The 20,428-nt window shown below is 38.8% G+C and overlaps 1 protein-coding gene across 3 annotated transcripts in view; it reads right to left on the bottom strand.

The window, feature by feature from the left end:
• Positions 1 to 19,896, bottom strand: part of LOC109045316 (transcription factor COE1-A-like) — a 120,359-nt gene extending 100,463 nt beyond the window's left edge. Inside the window, exons 1-6 of one of the 3 annotated variants that reach the window (XM_042748284.1) lie at positions 19,278 to 19,896; positions 18,632 to 18,788; positions 17,737 to 17,800; positions 16,569 to 16,624; positions 9,379 to 9,452; positions 4,338 to 4,406 (exon numbers count right to left, since the gene is read on the bottom strand). In XM_042748284.1, the coding sequence (XP_042604218.1) occupies positions 4,338 to 4,406; positions 9,379 to 9,452; positions 16,569 to 16,624; positions 17,737 to 17,800; positions 18,632 to 18,788; positions 19,278 to 19,411 (554 nt within the window). In that variant the 5' untranslated portion in view covers positions 19,412 to 19,896. The remainder of the gene's footprint in view (positions 1 to 4,337; positions 4,407 to 9,378; positions 9,453 to 16,568; positions 16,625 to 17,736; positions 17,801 to 18,631; positions 18,789 to 19,277) is intronic. The other 2 variants (XM_042748285.1, XM_042748283.1) reach the window with 2 other exon arrangements.
• Between the last annotated feature and the right edge of the window lie 532 nt (positions 19,897 to 20,428).

Here is a 20,428-nt window from a genome sequence, read left to right as displayed (position 1 = left end):
TTATATGCCAAAATTACACACTTCACCTTTAACATGCTTCTTTTTGTGAAATGTTTTGCTTGAAAAGTGCTTTGGCTATCTTTCTATGAAATAAATGTCACATAGTTAGATTTTTATCAACACTGAATTATTCCTAAATGTGTCCAAATTTGCAAAAATCAACATCAGACCTAAAATAATGTAAAAATCGTACTTAATCATATTTCTCACAAAAATAATCATGCACAGCAAGTTATATAGAAATTAAATTTTAATTCTTTTTTTAACTCTAAGGCAAAAACAGGTAAAAATTGTACTTGTTCATATTTCTTACAAAATGAATCATGATCATGCACAGCAAGCTAATGCGATTTGAGATCTATTTTGCCTGCACGCTGTGAACTTTTAGCTTAGAGCTGCACTTTTTCAGCAGGCCATTAAATGTAAAATTCAAGGGCATGGTGACCCATTTCCCTCCATCAGCTCTGCGAATGTTGTTTTGGTTAGAGAACAGAGATCCAGATGTTGAGCTCTGAGCGCTGAGAGTCAAGCCAGCCAAGAGGGGCTGAGAACCGAGTCTTGTCTTGGGGGTACAGGAAGTCCCACGGTATCCACGGGAACTTTCGCATTCCATTCTTCGGCCGGCCCCTCTGACAGCTTCTGACATCCCTCAGCGTGGGCTCACCGCAAGAGCCCTCGCGATCCCAGAGTGGATAGAGAACTACTTCCTCTGAGAGGGGAAGATGAAACATCCTAAAAGCCGATGGCAGAGCATTCAAGTAAGTTCTGGTGATGCGTTCGAGAAAACACACACCCGTCCTTGTACCCCTCCTGCACCAGAGGATCTAACATCACAGATACAATAGGCGGCTGGTAAGTGGAGATGTTTGAAATGGGCCGACAGGAAAGGATTTCGATTGACATGCTACCGTCCATCACGTAAAGCAAGTACACAGCTCCCTTTGAATAAAAAATAAAAACTGTTTCTCCTAATGCTAATTTTAGGGACACGGCTACTTATGCAAGGCTTTTTTGGCACCCTGCACATAAACAGAAGTAAGATGGGAGGGTCTGGAATAAAATGAGACGTGAACAATAGACGTCCAGGGCTGCAGGGGTTGGAGTGGAGGAAGGTGGGGGTGGAGGGCCTGAACTGAAAGTGATTAAACCAAGAGGAAGAAAGGAGAAAGTGAGGAGGCGTCTATTAGATGTCAGTGTGCTTTGTGTCCATGTCAATGAGACGGGATTAAAGTATTGGAAATAATCTTACAGAGCCGATGAAAGGTCAGTCCGGGAGAGGGAGAGGCCGAGAGGAACATATGGCCCGGCTGAGGAGTCGCTAATGTTATACAGCACGTTAGAGACACTAACACACACACACACACACACACACACACACATACATACATGAATGCAAGAGGGAGCGGTTCAAATAAAACAAATAAAGAGATCCAGATAAATAAGTATGAAAGGAATCGTTTTACATGTGGCGTAAATCGAAGCGCCCAGTGGAGTTCATTACAAATTCTGTGAGTGGATATGATTTGTGGTATTCCCCCTGCCTGTGCGAATAAATCGAAAGAACTAACGACAACCTGCAGTTGGACAATTCGGTCAAATATATGCGTCGATAAATGGCGAGGGTGGATATTGTTTGTTTACAGATGTTGTTTACAATCCGAATCTTAGTAAATATGAAATTAGTTGTTTTAACAGCATAATAAGGGTTCATTAGTGTTTTTAACACAGATTTGGATTAGCTGGGTTCTGTGCGTATCTAATTAGAGCATCACTCTCAATGCAAAACCAGCAGAATTAGCCATAGCCAGACTAATTACTGGTGTGAAATCAAATCGGCTCGTTGAAAGAAGTGCGCGCTAATGAGCCCTTATTAACCAAGCTAAATAACTCAGAGGGAAAAGGCGGAACTCGGATTTATTTTTCTTTAGGTTACGCATTTAGGAGAAATAATAAGTCATAATCAAGACGCTGTCATTGAGCTTGTGAGAAAATGTGTAGCTGCCAAAAATACATACCAAAATTAGATTGTTTTCTTTTTTTTCTTTTTTTTTTTACCTTTTTATTTATTTTTTTGTTCTTTCCTGCATGACCCATTTCTCTGGGCTGCAAACACGCGACGAGAGATCAGGAGTGACACAATCAGATCAGATCACAACATCCAAACACTCTCACCTTTATGAGAGAGAAAAAAAAAGATTTTATATGCAAAGAAATATATGTGGGAGGATTATTAAGTGGGTAGGACCAAGGGAAAAATAGCAGCACAAATGCATCACAATTCTGCATCAGTGCAGAAAAATTCATAAATTGTAGTTAAAAAATAGCAAATATGCAGGACAGTGTAATAAATTATATTTACACAGAAAATACAATTGCATGACCATACAAATTATATATATATATATGTATATATATATATTATATACACAATTATATTATATATATATATATATATATATATATATAACTATGATAAATTTTATATACATATATGATCCAAACTGAATTGAGAACTATTATGATTCCATAAAAAAAAAACTGAAAGATGAGTTGCTTAAAGATTCTCTCCTAGTGGGAATGTAGTAATTTTGGTTTTTTATGGCCTTTAAGTTACCAAGACCTTCTAGTGGGTCTTTTCACTGCACATGGGACCAATGCACATGAGATCCTCCAACAGGTTCATCAGCCTGTGTTCATATCGAGCCTGTGTGCTCAGTGAGGTTTAAAGGCGCATGAGCGTGTGTATAAGAGAGCCACAGCTGGCTCCCAAGGGTTCTGACCCATTCTGGTCAAGTGAAGCATAAACTGTGTCGGCTACCCACAAACACGCGAGCCAGGTATGAAGGGGGGCAGCAGATCTGTTGTGTCCGAGCGCGGTCGGCTGAGCAGCTCCAGTCACACCTGAGTCCATTCTGCAGGAACGGGTCAGTGGCTGAAACCGAACAGCCGCAACTGTCCAACTCCTTACTGACTGCTGTCTAAAACTGAAGTAAACAAGCAGAGCGGAACCAGGAGAGCTGATATAGTGGGAAACATTTTTTTTTCTTCTCAGTGGGGTTTAATTTTCACAAATGAGCCTGAACGGTCTTTTGACAAACGTCACAAATCAACCTAGTCTGGTCATCTGCACACAATAACTCTTACACACCATTCCATGTGGTGTAAATCAAGTCATTTCCCCCCTTCGGCAATAGATTCTCACTGAGATATACCCATGATTTGTGGCCTTTCCCAGTGTTACGGGCAGATTATGGAAAAAAAAAAAAAAGGCGTCTTGGGAAGTTGGGAAGCTGCATATATTCCAGCTAGGGCCTTTTTAGCCAGAGCAAATGAAACGTGATTCAGTGCTGAATTTCTTCAAATAGGCTAAACAGCTTTTGATATGTTCACCTCGTGTGCCTCAAAGGAACGTTTAGCAATTTTCATTGAGCGTAGCAGTTGCTGCAACAATGGGAAAAGGATTGTTTTGTTCAATCCATGACAACCATGACCTGTCAAAATAAATGCCCTTAGACGTCGGCTAATAGCTTCCACATTACAAAACACATAACTGCACACAGCTAGCCTGAAGCTAACAACATTAACAGCAATGAAAACACTACCGGAAGGACTGTGAAATCTTTAGCGTCGCTAAGAATCCTATTAGCATTACTGCTAACATTATTACAACTACAGTTAGGATGCAGGGGTTTAATTTTGGATTTGAAGAGATGAATGTTAGGTGAAAGAAAGCGTTGCCCCGGGGGATCGAGAGAGATGGCAAGAACAGGGTAGCGAGGATGAGTGGGGGCCAAGGGTCTCTGGAGTCTATTGTTTTTACATGTGGGTTTGATTAAGACAGAATAAAAAGACCAAGAACACTGTCTTTTTTTACTTCTTAAGAGGGGACCAGATCTCAATTTGAAATACATACCATGTAGATATTATCTAAATTGCTTACATGTTTACTGTCAAACATGTTCTCAAGAGAAATTACTCACTAAACACTTTTAACACAAAGACTAGCCTTTGACTAAAGTCTTTAGGCCTGTAATTTACTCAGGCAAAGACAGCAATAAAAAGCACATTAATATCAAGTGTTTGAGCTCAGCCAATCCTGAACCCACAACAAAAAGAACATGGTGAAAAAAATAGCAGCAAAAGAAACAACATGACAGAGCATTTAGCTAACAAGTGACTAAAACGTGACGGCCGTAGGATTCCAGCGTCTCAGTGTCCTGAGAACTGCTTCAAAAGCGCCGTCAACCACAGCCTCAAACAGCATGACGATAACAGTATCAGATGTTTTCAGGAACACAAACAGTGTCAGGAAGTGTTAATGAAGGAGAGTTTCCTACCTGTCGATGATGACGGGATCCGAGGGTGTCTCGTTGCGGTTCCCGCAACTCTTTTTGTCACAACAACGACTGAAAAAAAAAAGGAAATATCAGTTTAAATCAGACATCCTATGTCACAAGTAAAATCTTGACTTATTTTAGCAAGTCATATTTTTCATGTCTTTGTATATTGTCCATTAAGTTTCATGCACAATTCTAATGTATAATACTTTGACAAATAAACATACTCAATGCTAGAACCTCAATGTTAATGCTTAGATATGCAAGCTAGACTAGATTTTAACTCAAAAGTTAGATAGTTAAAGGGGAGGGGTTTAAACAAGGGCTTGGTGACATCACTCAAAAAGGAAAGTTGTTTCATAATCTATTCAGATTATTGAATAGATGAAGGACCTTTTTTCTTCTTAATAATTTTAACCGATGAATCTTGCACAATAACATGTATGAAGAAAGCAATTAAGGTCCATCCCAAATTGCGTACTTATGCACTATTCTATGATGTTTTGTAGTATAAATAATGTGAGTAGTGCATTCACACTGGAAATTCCAAATAGAAAAAGTGCACTTTAAACACCTGGATGATGCACTCAAATAACCGAAAAAACGAAGTGTGGAATGTTGGACACTTCATGCACTCAACTGTCACAGCTTTAATTACGTAACGAAATTGGAAGGGGCTATCAGACTTCAATTATAAACGACAAAATAACCTTATATAATTCATACACTACATGGTTGAGTACATAGTGCATAAGTACATAGTGTATGAGTGCACAGTGTATAGTGCGTCATTTGGGACGCAGCTTTAGAGCCAATCTTTGATGTCCTAAAAGCTAAACTGTAACTCTATTGCCACCTTGTGTATTGGAGTTTGTCACCGTAACATTAACACGTTAACCACTTTCAATGGCACTGCTAGACCTTCTCTGCATTTGCATAGGAGATGAAGGTTTAGCAGAATGACAAGAAGAGAATTTAAGGTGTGCGAGGGGCTTCAGCGGCGGTTTGGAGACCACCGGCATCACATTTCCACCTCACAGATGGTGGTAGGACACCGAATAAGGGCTGGGGACAAAACCGTCACATGACACCCCTGGCATTGTCCTTCCCCCTTCAGTTTTTCTTCCTCCCACAACTGTCTCTGCTTCCACCCTCCCACCTCACGGTTTCTCTTGTTACCTCATTCCCAGCTCCCTATTTTCTCCAATGACACAGTTTTTAGACGTATCAATAGACTTTGTCATTCATTCACAGACTTTCAGATCTTATCATGAGCTGTATCATGCTTATTCATGAGGAACTGTGTGTATGTGATTTATATAATACACTTCTTCAGGTATGCATGATGAATGTCTTTCTTTAGAAACTCATCATGAATAGAAGACTAAAATCTCTCTCTCTCTCTCTTTCTCTCTCTCTCTCTATCTACATCTACATCTTTATCTCTCTCGCCCCTCCTTCTGCAAGGCTTCCTCAACTAGGTCAGTGTCCTCCCAAAGGACTGGAACAAGGGATTGCAGTGCCTCTGTGTGTGTGTGTGTGTGTGTGTGTGTGTGTGTGTGTGTGTGTGTGTGTGTGTGTGTGTGTGTGTGTGTGTGTGTGTGTGTGTGTGTGTGTGTGTGTGTGTGTGTGTGTGTTTATACAGTGCAGGAAGAAAATTTGTAGGAGCCTAATGATCAAATCTGGCAGCGCCCATGGGAGACATGGTTTAGCTCTTGATACACCGAACCTTGAGCATTCAAGTTTATAGATACACATTCAAAACAATCAAAGAGAAATATTGTTAACTACATTTTTCTTATGCAAAACTCACTGGCATGATGCAAGAGTGTTGTGAGTGGTTGACAGTGCTTTGCTGTTGCAGTTTTTTATGGTTGATGGGTCAGTTTTCATGTTGTTCTCATTTGGTTTTGAAAAATGTTTATCACTGCAAACAATTGCTACGTTTAGTTATAACAACTTCAAATTTACTGTTTTTAGTAATAACATGTAATAAAAGTAATAACATTTTTTCCTAAACCTTTAATGCATGTGTGCACAACTTTCAAAAAAGATAAATATAAAAATAAATAAATATTTATTAAATAAAATTTATACCTTGAAAAATATTTAAAATATAAAAATATCATAGATTATTAATTCATAAATTGTTTTGAGGAGCTACACTACATGACATTTTACAACCTATTCTAACAATGCCTTGTGATAAAAAGATTAAAATATCCGATATTTTAAAAGACTTATTGACCTTAACACAGCCATAAAGGTCTTCAAGGGTACTCGCTGCATGTTGGTTGCACCACATGACAATTTTTTTATATATATATTGATAACCAGCCAAGCAGTTTTGTCTCCAGTTTAAAATGAAAAATTAAATAAAATTACATTAGAACATGCTTATCAAAGAAATATGTTAGTTAAAGTCATTGCATATATGGGTTGCATTTATATATATATATATATATATATATATATATATATATATATATATATATATATATATATATATATATATATACATATATTTAAATTAATTAATAAACCTTGACAAAAAAAAAATTGACACAAAAACCTGACACAATATTGAGCCTAATATCACATTGCTACTTCATGTGGTTGTTGCTATCAAAAATAAATTATTTAAGGTCAGTTGCACTTATATTGCACTTATAGAGTTTATATATTTGAACAAACACTTAAGACTAAGTATGAAAAAATAATAACTTGCCTTAGCAAATACAAATGCAAGTAATTATTGCATGCCTATATTAGCTTATTGGGAGGTTGGGATAGTTATAATCTTTTTCCTGATCCTCTTCAAGATCGTCCCGTAGGACACCCAAAGGAAATCACATCTTAGATCTTAACGCTTCCTTCCTGATGCGGCTTTTGAAGAAATGTCTAAATGGGCTAAATGTAATTAGCAGGATGTAGTCGGCTCTGTCAGCATTGGAACGTGGCTACCGTCACACGCCTCCAACATATGTTTCCTTTCCATGATTCCTTTGATTCATGACATTGGATTTGTGTTATGACAACTTTAGTCTTTAGAAGAACAATTTTGGCCAGTTTCATGACAAACAACATCCTGAAACACATTCCCTGTTTTTTTTTTTTTTTTATCTTCCCCCTAGTTTGTTAAAATGATAGGAATAAGCACTTTTGTCCCGCACTTGCAAGCTGGCATGGCACCATATGGCTAATGGTGGTGCGTGGCAATTAGTGGAGCTGATTAATGGTGAACAGCCTAATTTTCTGCTTATAATTGCGGCAGCTTTTGAAGGTACACATACAGGCTATCGCACACACACACATACACGATTGCTTATCAATGCTGATTTGGCAGGTGGGGGGTGAAGACTACATCGGTTTGTGTTTAGATTTGCTGTCACTTCTAACAGTAAAAAAAAAAAGAATCTGGTTCTTTTTAATGCGAAAGTGCCTATATAACACCTTTAAGTTGCGTGATGAGTTGCTGGTAAAAACCTGGCATATATTTCATAGATGCAACGTGAGCCAGGGCACATTTGTTAACGGAGCAGACTGAAATTTCAGATTGAGTAATGAGTTTCTGCTTGTCCTAATTAACCAGGCATCAGGGTGATATTCATGGAGGGGGGGGGGGTTACAAGGGTGGGCGGCACTGTTAAAATACCACTAAAAATAGACGCGAGTCGATCATCACAACCTACTTTTAAGCAAATTCATCTTTGGATGTTAATTAAATACATAAAATTTGATAGAAAAAGTCATCTTCTACTTGTTTTTTTTTTTCTCCCTCTCTCTGTTGTTCACTAGGGGTTTGTGAGTTTGACCTGGATAGTATTAGTATGAATTGAAACAGAATACAGCACTAGAGTGTACCGGGCAACAGAGTAAAGTGACAAGCAGCAGGACGTTTTGATGGTCACAGAGTGAAATCTCATTGGTTCAACATCCCTGAATATAAAATACCCCATGAAATCAAAATCTAAAGCTGCGTCCGAAATCACATAACTTTGCGAATGTTAGAAAAGAATGTTCAGCATGAACATATGTTGTATGAATGAAATCCAGATGTACTACGTCTGCCATATTGTCACTGTCATGTGAACTCGTCTCCTGTGGCCTCATGGGATAGTAAAGCATCCATCAGATGTGTATTTCAGAATCTCAGCAGGTACTTTCTGCCTACAGTTTTATGAGTACTTTGAATTCAGACACACTACTATTAATTCCATGTACTGTTTTTATAATACTACATAGCAGGGAAGTAGGCATATTTGAAACACAGAGTGAGTTTTGAGGCAGTCCGTGTTTGTTAGTTTTAAGGCTTGCTATATGCTAGTGTACTCCCAAATGTCAACTTCAGAGTTGATGCTTAAACATTTACAGTCCTCGACTTAAAATATGAATGACTTAATATTAATAACTTGAATGATTTTGTTTGCAGGATTATATAATCTCTGTCCAAAAAAAAAAAAAAAAAAAAAAAAAAAAAAGCTCTCTAGAATGAGAATGTCCCTGTCTGCTAATATTACCTGCCTGACTAGAGTTAGCACACAGCAAATTATGGTTTTCCGGTGTCATGAACAATTCAGTTGTCCCATTGAGCTGAATCTGCCTACGACCCCTGAGGGTAGTAGTTTGTAATTCCTAATCAAAAAATAGGTGTATAAAATCAGCTTAAAGTATGCTAATTCTCTGTTAGTTTTCAAAACATAATTTAAGTAAAAAGTTTAATTGAACAATATAAAATTTATTTGATGTTGTATTAATATTTGATGTTGTACTAATATGTAAAATGACTTGAATTAAGGTTGGGTTGGATTAAGTATTTTTTTTTAGTCACTGAATAAAGCACCAATTAAAAGTACTTTTAGCCTGTGGAATGAACTGAATTGTTATTTATGATTATTATTTTAAAAATTGTGCTATACAGTTTGATGGGGGTTTTAAATTTGAAATATGTTCTGTTTTGCTGTGATTGTGCCGTGTCACGCAGCATTTTCAGCAGGACATACGAATCACTTGGAAACTTGGAAAATAGAAAAAGTCTCACCTGCACATGATTTCATGAGTCAGGAGCACACGGCACATCTCCGGATTCTTGTCCTGGCCTTCATATATGATGGCCTTTGAACAGAGAGGGAGAAAAAAGTCAGTGTTTGGACTCACACAGGCTTTATTTAACATTCTGGGAAATCAAAATTAAATGAAGCATATAACATATGAAGATATATTTCAGGAGGTTGACCCCCCCCTTATCCACCTTCACATTCAGCTATGGATTCACAGAAGCCAATTCCACTTGAGAAACACACTGCGAGGAGGCGTGATTCTGCCTTTAAAGCCTGTTGGCCTGGTCGTATTTAATAAATATCAGCATGTGTCGTGGGGAATCATCTAAGCTGTTCCAATATTTCTGGACAGGCTGTCCAGAGCTCTGGCTCCACACAGGACTGTGGCTCATTAAGTAAAGGAAAACAGAAGGTGAGAAATGAAGGTGCTCCAATAAGAAGGGCTCATTGTTTCACTTCTAGCTCCTACAGGCCTCGGGGCTGAGGTGGGGTAACATGTGGTAGAGGCTGGGATGTACAATAGCACAAGCTCCGAACTATTTGAGGGATGGGTAACAAGCCGAAGAACACCTGTTGTAGGTGGAGGAGATTTTAAGAAACGTAACTGGTTGCTCAGATTCTAACAAGCGGGAGAGGTAATGACAGTGATTCCTATGGATAAGGAAAAACATATTTAGCAAAAATTATACAGCTGAATGCCAAAAGGAAATACTGTTTGCAAATTTACTTTTGTGATATAGCTTATTTAGTATTTATTTTATTGTTAATTGGATATAGGTTTTTTTGGTTTTTGTTAATGGTATTTAAGATATTTTGTTATTTATGTTATTTGTATTCATTTTGGATTATTGGGTGAGTTCACTTATGCACTGAATCATTTGCCACAGTTTCTCACACTGAAATATTAATGGCATATTTTATAAGATAAGAACAAATGAGTGCTGATTGAGGGTGGATATTTCCCCACTATCCATTCAATGAAAGAAACAAGCATAGCAAAATTTCTTCTATCGTTTGTCGATGACGAAGCAGCAGTGCGTGCAGCTTGTGAACTATGCTGCACTGCAGGTAAAGACGATTTATCCATTTATATTTCAAAAAGACACCATATCACACACACAAAAAAAAAAAAAAAAAAAAAAAACAAGAAAGCTCTATTTAGTTATACTTGCATGCTAAACGTAAAAAGAATCAAACAAATAATGCCTCCAGTCTTGCCAAATGTCTTACGTGCTGCTTTTTGCTGAATCATAGTATACGGTGTGACTAGTGTAGTTTGATTCATGAAAAATAAGTCTTATGAGCCAGTTCTTTTGAATCAGTCTGAATCAGTCAGAGTGGATTGTGAATCAAGATCTGATTCACTTACTGATATTTTGGTCATGTCAGTCTCCAAATGAAGTTTTGTGTACTTCAGGACAGGTGAAAGAGATTTAAACATAATCTTAACAATTTTTATGAATTAAAAATTATTACATAGGCTACACTATCAGTTTGGAACAAAATATTTAATGTGTTTCAAAGATATCTTTTATCCAGTGCTACATTTAGTAATCAGAAAAACAGTAAAACTGTAATATAACATCATTTCCATGATTTGCTGCTCAAAAAAACGCAAAAAACATTTATTATTATTATAAATGTTGAAAACAGTTGTGCTGCCTATTATTTGTGTGATACTCTACAATTAAAAAGTTTAAGCTGATTTTTTTTTTTTTTTCAAGAAATGAATATTTTTATACAGCAAGGATTCATCAAAAGGGACAGGAAAGATATTTACAATGTTATAAAACATTTGTATTTTAAATAAATGCTTTTCTTTTGAATTTCTTGAATAATCTTGAAAAATGTTTCATGGTTTCAACAAAATATTAAAGAGCAAAAACTATTTTCAGCATTTATAATTATAAGAACCATTATTAATAATTTAACTCCAATAATAACCAAACACCAAATATCATATTAGAATGATTTCTGAAGGAATCATGTGACTCTGAGGACTGATGCTGAAGATTCAGCTTTAATGTCACAGGAATAAATTACATTTGGAAATGTATTCAAATGGAAAACAGTTATTTTATGTTTCACAATATTGACAGTATTTATCTTTTCAATTCACTCTTTCATTTTTACATCTCTCACTCATGGGTAAAAATGTGAAGTGCCTATGCGCTCACTGGGATACTACCTACACTAGCATGTGACGTGCCAAACCATCAGTGGCGTGTGGCACAGGGGAGGCGGGGGGAGGAGGTGGGTGCGAGAGAGCAGTTGGGATGCCAGACTGGAGCACGGTGCACCATCTGGTACGGCCCCCCAATTTTCTCCCAAATTTTCTCGGTTTTGCTCTCACCCCTCCTTAACACAAAACACAGCGCTGCCAGGCTGGCAAAGCCTTGTGTGTCCCCCCTCCTCCCCGAGCTGAATGTTGGACATGGCATGCCATTCCGAACAGTGCCGCGTTTGACTACGCCAAGCGTGTCACCTTGCTAAGATTCTGGGATCTCGTTCGTAGGCAGCAAATCTGTCCCGTTACGCACAGTCATTACTCTCTGCCATGTAACGGAGGTGTAATTCAGCAAGCCTGTCCAGCATCGAAAAAGTTGAACTGAAAAAAAAGAAAAAAAAAAACACTGACGCAAAGTTCTATCTACCAAGAAAAGGGTAAATTGACAGGAGAAATATCCAGAGACAGACAATACATTGGCTCATTGTTTGATGTCTTTCAGATGTACTTTACATTATACAAAGGCACGGGAAGCGATATTGTTACAGCCAGTGCTGGAGTTGGCAAGCTCGGAGCATTTGTTCAGATGGTTTTCTTTCACTTTGAGGGAATGGGGGCCAAGGTCTTCTAGAAGTACACAGCATGCATCACTGTCTGCCAGCCCAAAGACCTGCTTCATATTTCTATCTATAAACACCAAATCTATCTTCGCCCATTCCGGCTGAGCTGTGCTCAGGAACAGCGGTATTCTTCCACTTGCTTTAATGCCTTAATAAAATATTATGAATCTATTATAAAATGTAATTTGGGTAATATCCCGCCATTAAAGTCACCCATTTACCCTACATATTTAATGAATGCACATTCTTTTTTTTTGTTATTTCTCACAAAATATAATTTCATGTTTGTTTGTTTTTTGTTTGTTTGTTTTTTAAATGTCAAAGTGCAAAACTGTCCAGTGCAAAGCAATCCACAATGCTTTGCCTGTAGTGTCACAAATTCCTCCAGTCATACAAATGAAGTGACTCATATAAAGATTTGTAAAAATTAATCTTTGTATATTTTGTTTGTATTAAGCGCTCTCAAAAGGGAAATTTTGGTGTGCCACCTCGATAACTTTTAAAGACCTTGGCTGCTTTTACTGCAATCAAAGAACAGGAAGTGCTGTGAAAAATGTGTGAAATAGTTTCGTTTTGATTTAGAAGGAACATTGAATGTGCAAAGGTGCCGCGTAAAAATTTACCCTATGTTAATGTTACAAGTGTGATATTTAGGGGAGTTTTAACTGCGTGCCAAAGTGCGAGAAGGGCAGATTAATAAGCATGCAACATTCATATGCCTTGTAATACATATTTCATCTCGCCAAGCACACTTTTCATATTTCATCCAGCGTTTTCCTCAGTGGCTTTGATGTTACGCCTGAAATCGAAGGCAAGTAAACAAGACGCTATAAATACATGGAAACCTACTTCCTACACAGTTGGCATCATCTGTTAGCATGCCATTAAGAACACGGCTGCCTTTTTTTCCCAGGCCACTGCGCTACCTTTAAAGAGGTGCTGTCTTGGCAGTGATTTCACTCTTTGTTCTCCCACACACACAGAAGCGTTCACATACACGAATAAGTATCCCACCCCACCCCTGATCAGCTGTTCAGACATAAAGCCTGAGAAACAAGAGAAGCGGAAGAGAGAGCAAGAGTTGGGCAGGCAGACAGACAGAAGAATAGACGCAGGGTTTCTAGAGACAGCTAACAGACATCTGAGGGACTTCTAGACGGTGAGCAGGAGAGCAGGGAACAAAACAAGGCAGAAAAGAAGTGAGCTGTGGAGTGGATGGGTTAAAAGAGTGATAAAACAAAGCTACATGCAAAGAAATGTGCATTGCCAAACTAATCACAATGCATTTTGCATTTGACATGCATTTGGAGGGCAGGGTTTTGGAGGGAGGGCGTGGTCTGACTCACTGGCTAAGTTTAGCTCAAGCTCAAGTTAGCTCAAGCTAAACAACAAACATCTCGCACTGCATCTTAAAAACATTGACAATCCAGGAGGTAATGACAGAGGAAAATGAAAAGTAGGATAGATGAGGGAGGAACGTGGGAGGTCTGCTGTCTCTGCGCTATGTTTGTCAGATGTGTTGGCACTGAAGCTGCTGATCACAGTTTTAACTGTCAAACTCACACTTAAGGGCCCCCCACATCCCCGACTCCCTCTTCTGTGCCCCATTATGAATTACAATCCCAGTATAAAGGTGTGATTATTTTCGTCAAACCTGTTAAATGCAAATCCCACGCCACAGCCAGTTCTAAAGATTTCATTGGTCTCGTCAATCACAGTATTTTCTGTCTACGCAAATACTACCGCCTAATGTTAACTTAGCATCATTAGCACATCCTGATAAATAGCATTACTGTTTGTCAGGATCTGAACCATTTGTGAAATCTGAACTCAATCCATGAATGCTAAACTTTTCTTGACAGGTGACCAAGTGATTGAGTTGACCAATCAAAACTACGGAGAGGGGTTTGCACTTAATGCACGTTACTATTCCTTGAATTAGCATGCTAGAATCTTAGTATGTGAAGTATACCTCCCTCAGCCACCTAAACTCAAGTATTCTGGATTAAATACAAGTTAAAAGCATGAAAAACAAAACAATACAAAACGAAACAGAAATGCGCTACAGCTCAGCATGTCAGATTCGGAGCACATACGCTAACCGCTAGGCCACTGCTAAAACAACAGATGTAGTAAATTAACACTATAGCTTGAAATGTAAAACACTGAGATGTTTACTGTCTCTGCTGAATCTAATAATTTGCCTGTGACGGTAACTACCAAAATAACAAGCGTCTTCATGCAACTGTTGCGCAGTAAATCAGTCTCGCCACAAAATAATAAGCTCTGTACCCGCAGTATAACAGCAAATCTGGACACTAATTACAGTCCAAGCTAAAGCTGTTTTAGCTGTTTTTGCCACCGTAACATAAACAGAGTGTAAGTGTTTTAGCCTTGCTAGTATTGCGAAACACTGTAGAAGCCTCTGTGATTAGCATTTGTTCCCACAGCCACTTAGAAAATAACAGTTTTGAATCAGCATTGTATTCTAAAGTTGCAGTGTTCAGTTATTCTGGCAGGAATCCACGCGATTGGGAATTTCGCGCAAAGGTCATAGGAAAACTACTTGGTTTGACAGTGACTTTCTGTGTGAGTTCTGTGTCGTTGACGATGGACAACGGACCTTTCGGCCTGCAAAATTTCATTAATGTCGCACCTTAACTCACTCCACAGCCCAATAACTAGCATCTCACGGCTGCTTCTGAGGGATTACAGAAGGCCGACGGGGAAATAGAACAACACAAAAGATTACTCAGGTCGTCTGTAACCCGATAACGACTGCCAGCGGAGTAACATCCGCACTCCCTTCTCAAGAGTGTCTACTCTTCAGTCCGAAAGCTTGATTTTAGCCCGAGCCACAACATGGGCCGAGACACCTGTAGCTGTCCTGTGGTTAGCCAGTATCCAGGTCTCATTTCACCCTCTCAACAGGTCTGACTGCCCCAGAGCGAAACCACATCTGATCCCGAACTCTCTCTCGCTCTCATTCACCTGAGGAAATCAAAGACAACAGCCTGTTGGCGCGGTAAACATATCACTTGCTACAGTGCTTTTTGAGCTGTTACAAGGTAACTAGCTGTCTTGTTGTTGGAGAAGGGGATCTGATATCCTCCGACTGCCGTTACACATGTTCCCCAATCTTTAAGTGTAGTTCTAAGCGGATCCCTTTAGCGAGTGATTTAACCATAGGTTGTCTTCACATCTGAAAGTTTCCCGCGCACAATGCGGCAGCAAAGGGGATCGCAATCTCATTCCTTGTGACTTCTATTACACGTGTTGTAATACCTGAGCGAAAATAATGAATACACGTGCTAAATATATTCAGAGAAGACTGACATGAAAACTGCCGGCAAACAACTACAAAAGATTTGTGAGGGGGAAGCCGGGGTATCTAGGTGATTATTTTTTAACGTGACACTGATAAACAGCGCTCTAGCGACACTTCGTTCAAAAGTGCCATGTCCTCCCACGAAGTGCAGCAAAGCAGATAGTTAGGAAACAACAGCTCTTCTACCTACTGCCAGACTAGTGCTGTCAAAGCGGCAGCTACTGGGGCTTAATGCACTTTGATGTTTCCCGCCATGCAACTTAGGCGGGAGGGAGAGGGAGCTGCAGCCCGCAGGTAAGTTAGCGACCATTAGCGAAGTGTAAAGAGCCTAGCATGGAGCCTTTCTCAGTTTGCACGGATATGTTTCTCTTTGACAAAAAGCTAATTGCTAATTCCCATGACATGCTAATTAGGGCTGATCCGAGGTCAGAAAAAAAAACACTAGTTAAAAACCATCCAGACACTAGCCCAGGGCCACACATGTCTTCGGTGACAGATAAAATCAAACAGGAAACAGGAAACAGGCAACATTAATAATGTAGATCTGCCATATTGTACATACTAGAAATGAAACAAGCCAAAGTTCAGAAGAAAGCAGCCGAGCATGACATGTGAACCACACCAACGGGAAACACAAACATGTTCACAAAAAGGCTAGAAAGAGCTATTCAAGTGTAGGGGGAAAAAAACTGATAAGAAAAATCCGAAAAGAAAATATGGGTGCCCTAAAAATACACTCTATGCCGCACAGTTAAACACCAAACAAACTTTCAAACTGTCGAGCACAAAAAGTCCAAAAGAGGCCACAGGACATCCAATGATGCATGTAAAAATGTGACACTGCCCCTGGGAGATACGCATGCTCTCCGCTGTGAGATTCATCTGTACGGGGCACAAACAGTTCAACCCTTAGCATGTCCTGATGCCCCAATATGTATGAATTAGCCTCTAGTGACATGCGCAGATGGTGGTGCACGGGACGAAATGAACCCTTACCTGTTTAGTCATGGAGTCAATTAGTCTTACATAAAAATCCTGCTCTGTTCTGATGCCTGGAACACACAGAAACTTGACATCAGCATGTGCTTTTCATCACATTTTCCACAAACACATTCACATTCATTATCTCTAAATCGCCCATTGCAATGCACTGTAATTGCACCGAGCATAATGCTCTTGAAATAACACAAGCCTAATTGTTTTGTAATATGTCCACATATTAAATTAACAATATATGCCATATATGTAAAACAAAGTATTTTCATATACTAGATTTATAGAGGAAGATATAAAGAACTAAATAAGATATAAAGAACTAAATAACTTTTTTTTTTTTTTTTTTAGAGAAGATATTTTGAGATGGAAAAATTTATAAGTAACCTAATTATAACTTTAAGACTGCATACACCTGTCCATGTCACATATCATAATAAACAGTTTATATAAAATTTTCTAATTACTAATTTATATGGTTCATTCTTTATGAAAACAGGTGATGCATGATTGAATTTAAAAATGAATATACTTAAGTTTAATTACTTGAATTCAAATCTAAATGGTGCCAAAGTCACGACTTGCCTTTGAATTTTAATACTGATGAATAAAATCAACACTCAAAACGACAGAAATGATTGCGATGGAAAATAGTGATGGAAACGTTTACAAAAGGATTGAGCACAATATGCTTGAGAGGTGGCAGAACTAACAGCTGGTTTATTAGAAACTGACCAGATGACAAATGATAGACAGGCTGTCAGATTACACACTAATGAACATGATCAATTCACACTCACTCCAAGAAAAACACATTAACAATTAATATCGCGCGGTTGGAAATGGGTTTCTAATTGATTTAAACCTTGAGTGAATTATTAATGCTTTAAAATCAAACTGATTCATTGCGAAGAGCCATGCTTTGATTTGAAGAAAGTAAATGAGAATTAGTTGGTGTCGAGGAGTCAGTCACTGATTGCGTTTAATTGTTCAGACAGAAACACTCTCGATCGGTTAAATTATTGATTTAAATCACTGCCAATCTTCGTCAAATTGAGATCTCTAATGGCAGCACCTGCTGCTGTTGCTATTTTAGTGCAATGAATTGCAAATCACGATCAATGAGAGCGCGCAAACTCAAGCGTAGCGCGCAAATATGAGCATGTCTTACCGTTGCTGTAGAGAAGTTGCAGTCTGTAATGTATGCCATTGTTTGTCTTTTCTCCTGTAGTCTCCTGGGCATGAAAATAATATTACAACAGGTATCAAAATCATATGCTACATAGGTACTAATGGAAGGAAAGTTACTGCGCTTACAAAATGATAACGTTTGGGCCTGTTCAATACAATCAGCTGGAGCGCAAATACTGTTTTTGGTTTAAAAAAAAAACGCGTGTGTATAGCTAAACAAAACGGAATTAGTAATTGAATTTAAAGTATGAGGTCAAATTAATTTATTCTTAGCTGTATTATGTCATGTCACTAATTAGCTAGTCAGTTATTGCATTATAGTAGGCTAAGTTATAGGCCATTACTGATATTACCTATATAATATTACACGCATATAAATGCATGACCTAAATTTTTATAAATATGTAAATTTTGCTCTATTAAAATGGTTGAAAAAATATTTTAAAGCGGCTGAAAAATATACAGGTTATTGAGTTTTAAAGGCATGCAAAATTAACAGACCTATTTGCGAATTTTATTTATAAAGAAATGCATATTAAACCTTAATCTTACATTTTTAAATTAATTTGTATTAGCATTGTTCATATCAAATAACTATCCGATTTAATTCCTAAAATGTTTATTTCAAGGTTGCAATAATTTTGATTATACTGATCACATATTATTTCAATAGGCTATATTCACGTTAATTATTTCAACAGTTTTTAAATGTGCATGATTTTGCTGTTTACTAGGCATATAATATGCACTTTTAAAAATAAAAAAATATATAATAAAAAAAAAACAAAGGCATATGCGATCGTAGCTATTTAGTGCTCCGGTGACATCGTGGTGCTGAAAATCAGTTTTTGAAGAAGCTCGTTCAGGAAACTCACCTTCTCTTTTTCCACAAATCCGACAAAAGAGGTTCTCTCGATTTCCACCGGCTGTCCTTGTCGGTCATAAAGGGCTAAAACGAAGTGGAAGAAGTTGGATTTGCGAAGATTTGAGGGCGGCTGTTTCTCGAAGTGCGCCCGGGCCAGTCCCACTCCACTGCGGGGAAGACACGCAGAAAGGCCCGTGTTAAAAACATCCTTCAGACATAAGACGTAGGCTAGATGTGTTATTGAAATAAAATGGATGTTTAATTTCTAGTCCCACTGCCTAGATAATTAAAAATGCCTATACATGTATGTATATGCGAAATCTTAATTAATTTATTTGTTTTATTAGGCTATTATTATTATTATTATTATTAGGCTATTGTAAGGCAAATATTCTTATTATTTCCCCAGCAAGTTCAATCCAGTGGTCTTAGGACCCCCAGATGTGACTGCATGCAAAAGAAGGTGAGCTTTGGCAAAGTACCCAAACTTTGCATCCAAAGGAACTCATCAAAGCTCACTAAACGACAAAGCAAAGCGCATCAAAGGCTTAATCCTCGACAATCCGGATCGAGTTTCCTCAAAACAAACGCCAGCAGCACGATCGGTCCGCGCTCCGTGGGAGGCGATCGCAGGCGCAGCCCCGGGGGTCTCTTACCTCTGCGCGGCCGTGTTCGCATCCAGCACCCCGGCGCCCTGCATCCATGTTCGCACTGCGTTCATGCCGGCTCCGATGGGCTCCTCTTTCAAAATACTCCCACTCCTTTGGATGCTCTCCTGAATCCCAAACATGAAACCGGGATCTCTCGCACTCTCTTCCCGTTGGTAGTGTTCTCAGGTGCCCACCTCCCGTGCGTAAAAGAGAGAGGGTGAGAGAGAGAGAGCGCGCGCTTGAGAGAAAGAGAGAGAGAGATGGGAAGGAGTTTGGAAACCAGGACAGATCCCTGTGTCACCAAAACGCAAAGTGGAAACAAAAAGCAAGACGTCTTTTCTGTGCTGCTGATAATGTTTCCTGCGAGCAGCTGGTGCGATCAAGCAGATCTCATATCAAATGTCACCATGACCTAACAACTTTTCTCCTCTGGTCTTCTTTTTTTCTGATTTTCTTTGTCAGGACAAAAAAGAAAGAAAGTCAAAAGTGGCTAAATCAAGAGGAGGCTGTATCCTCAGCCCTCTCGATCAAATTGAAGTGATTTGTGTCTCTTCCCAAAGGAATCAATCCTTCCTTTGACTGTGAGAGGGAAACCAAACACGAGCGCAGCAGCCCCCGAGGCTTGAAGGAGGTTCCGGGAGAGGCGGTCCGAAGGCAAACCAGTGTCAGATCCGCCCAACCAGAGCTGCCATCCTCTCTCTCTCTCCTCCACCCACTCCATCAGTTTGTCAGATGGCATTACTCGAGCATTCAACAGAAGCTGATTGGAGTTAGACGCTACAAACCTCCCGCAAAATGGGGCTGTATTGATCCATCTAGTAATCTTCTTGACGCTGTAATTGCCGGCGTGACAATAAAAAACATTTGCGTCTTGTTCACACCTAAAAGCTTAATGTGAACTCGAGAGAGCCGTTAATAAGTACGGATTGCATGTCGTCGTGTCGTGCAATGATGCAGTTGCATCCACATTGATATTCGCAATACCTAAAGATTTAAAAATGAAAAGACGCTGTTTGGGGTTCTTCAGATTCTTTGCAAAACCTCTGGGCAGGAGAAACTTGAAATCCACAACATTTTGCACCTGAAACCTAAAATAACCATTAGAGAACGTTATGTAAACGTTCGCTATTGCATGTCACACAAATAAAAAAAAATCT

This window comes from Cyprinus carpio, chromosome B21 (assembly GCF_018340385.1).
Source record: "Cyprinus carpio isolate SPL01 chromosome B21, ASM1834038v1, whole genome shotgun sequence".
Taxonomy (NCBI): Eukaryota; Metazoa; Chordata; class Actinopteri; order Cypriniformes; family Cyprinidae; genus Cyprinus; species Cyprinus carpio.
This window is presented reverse-complemented; position numbering and strand designations above follow the sequence as displayed.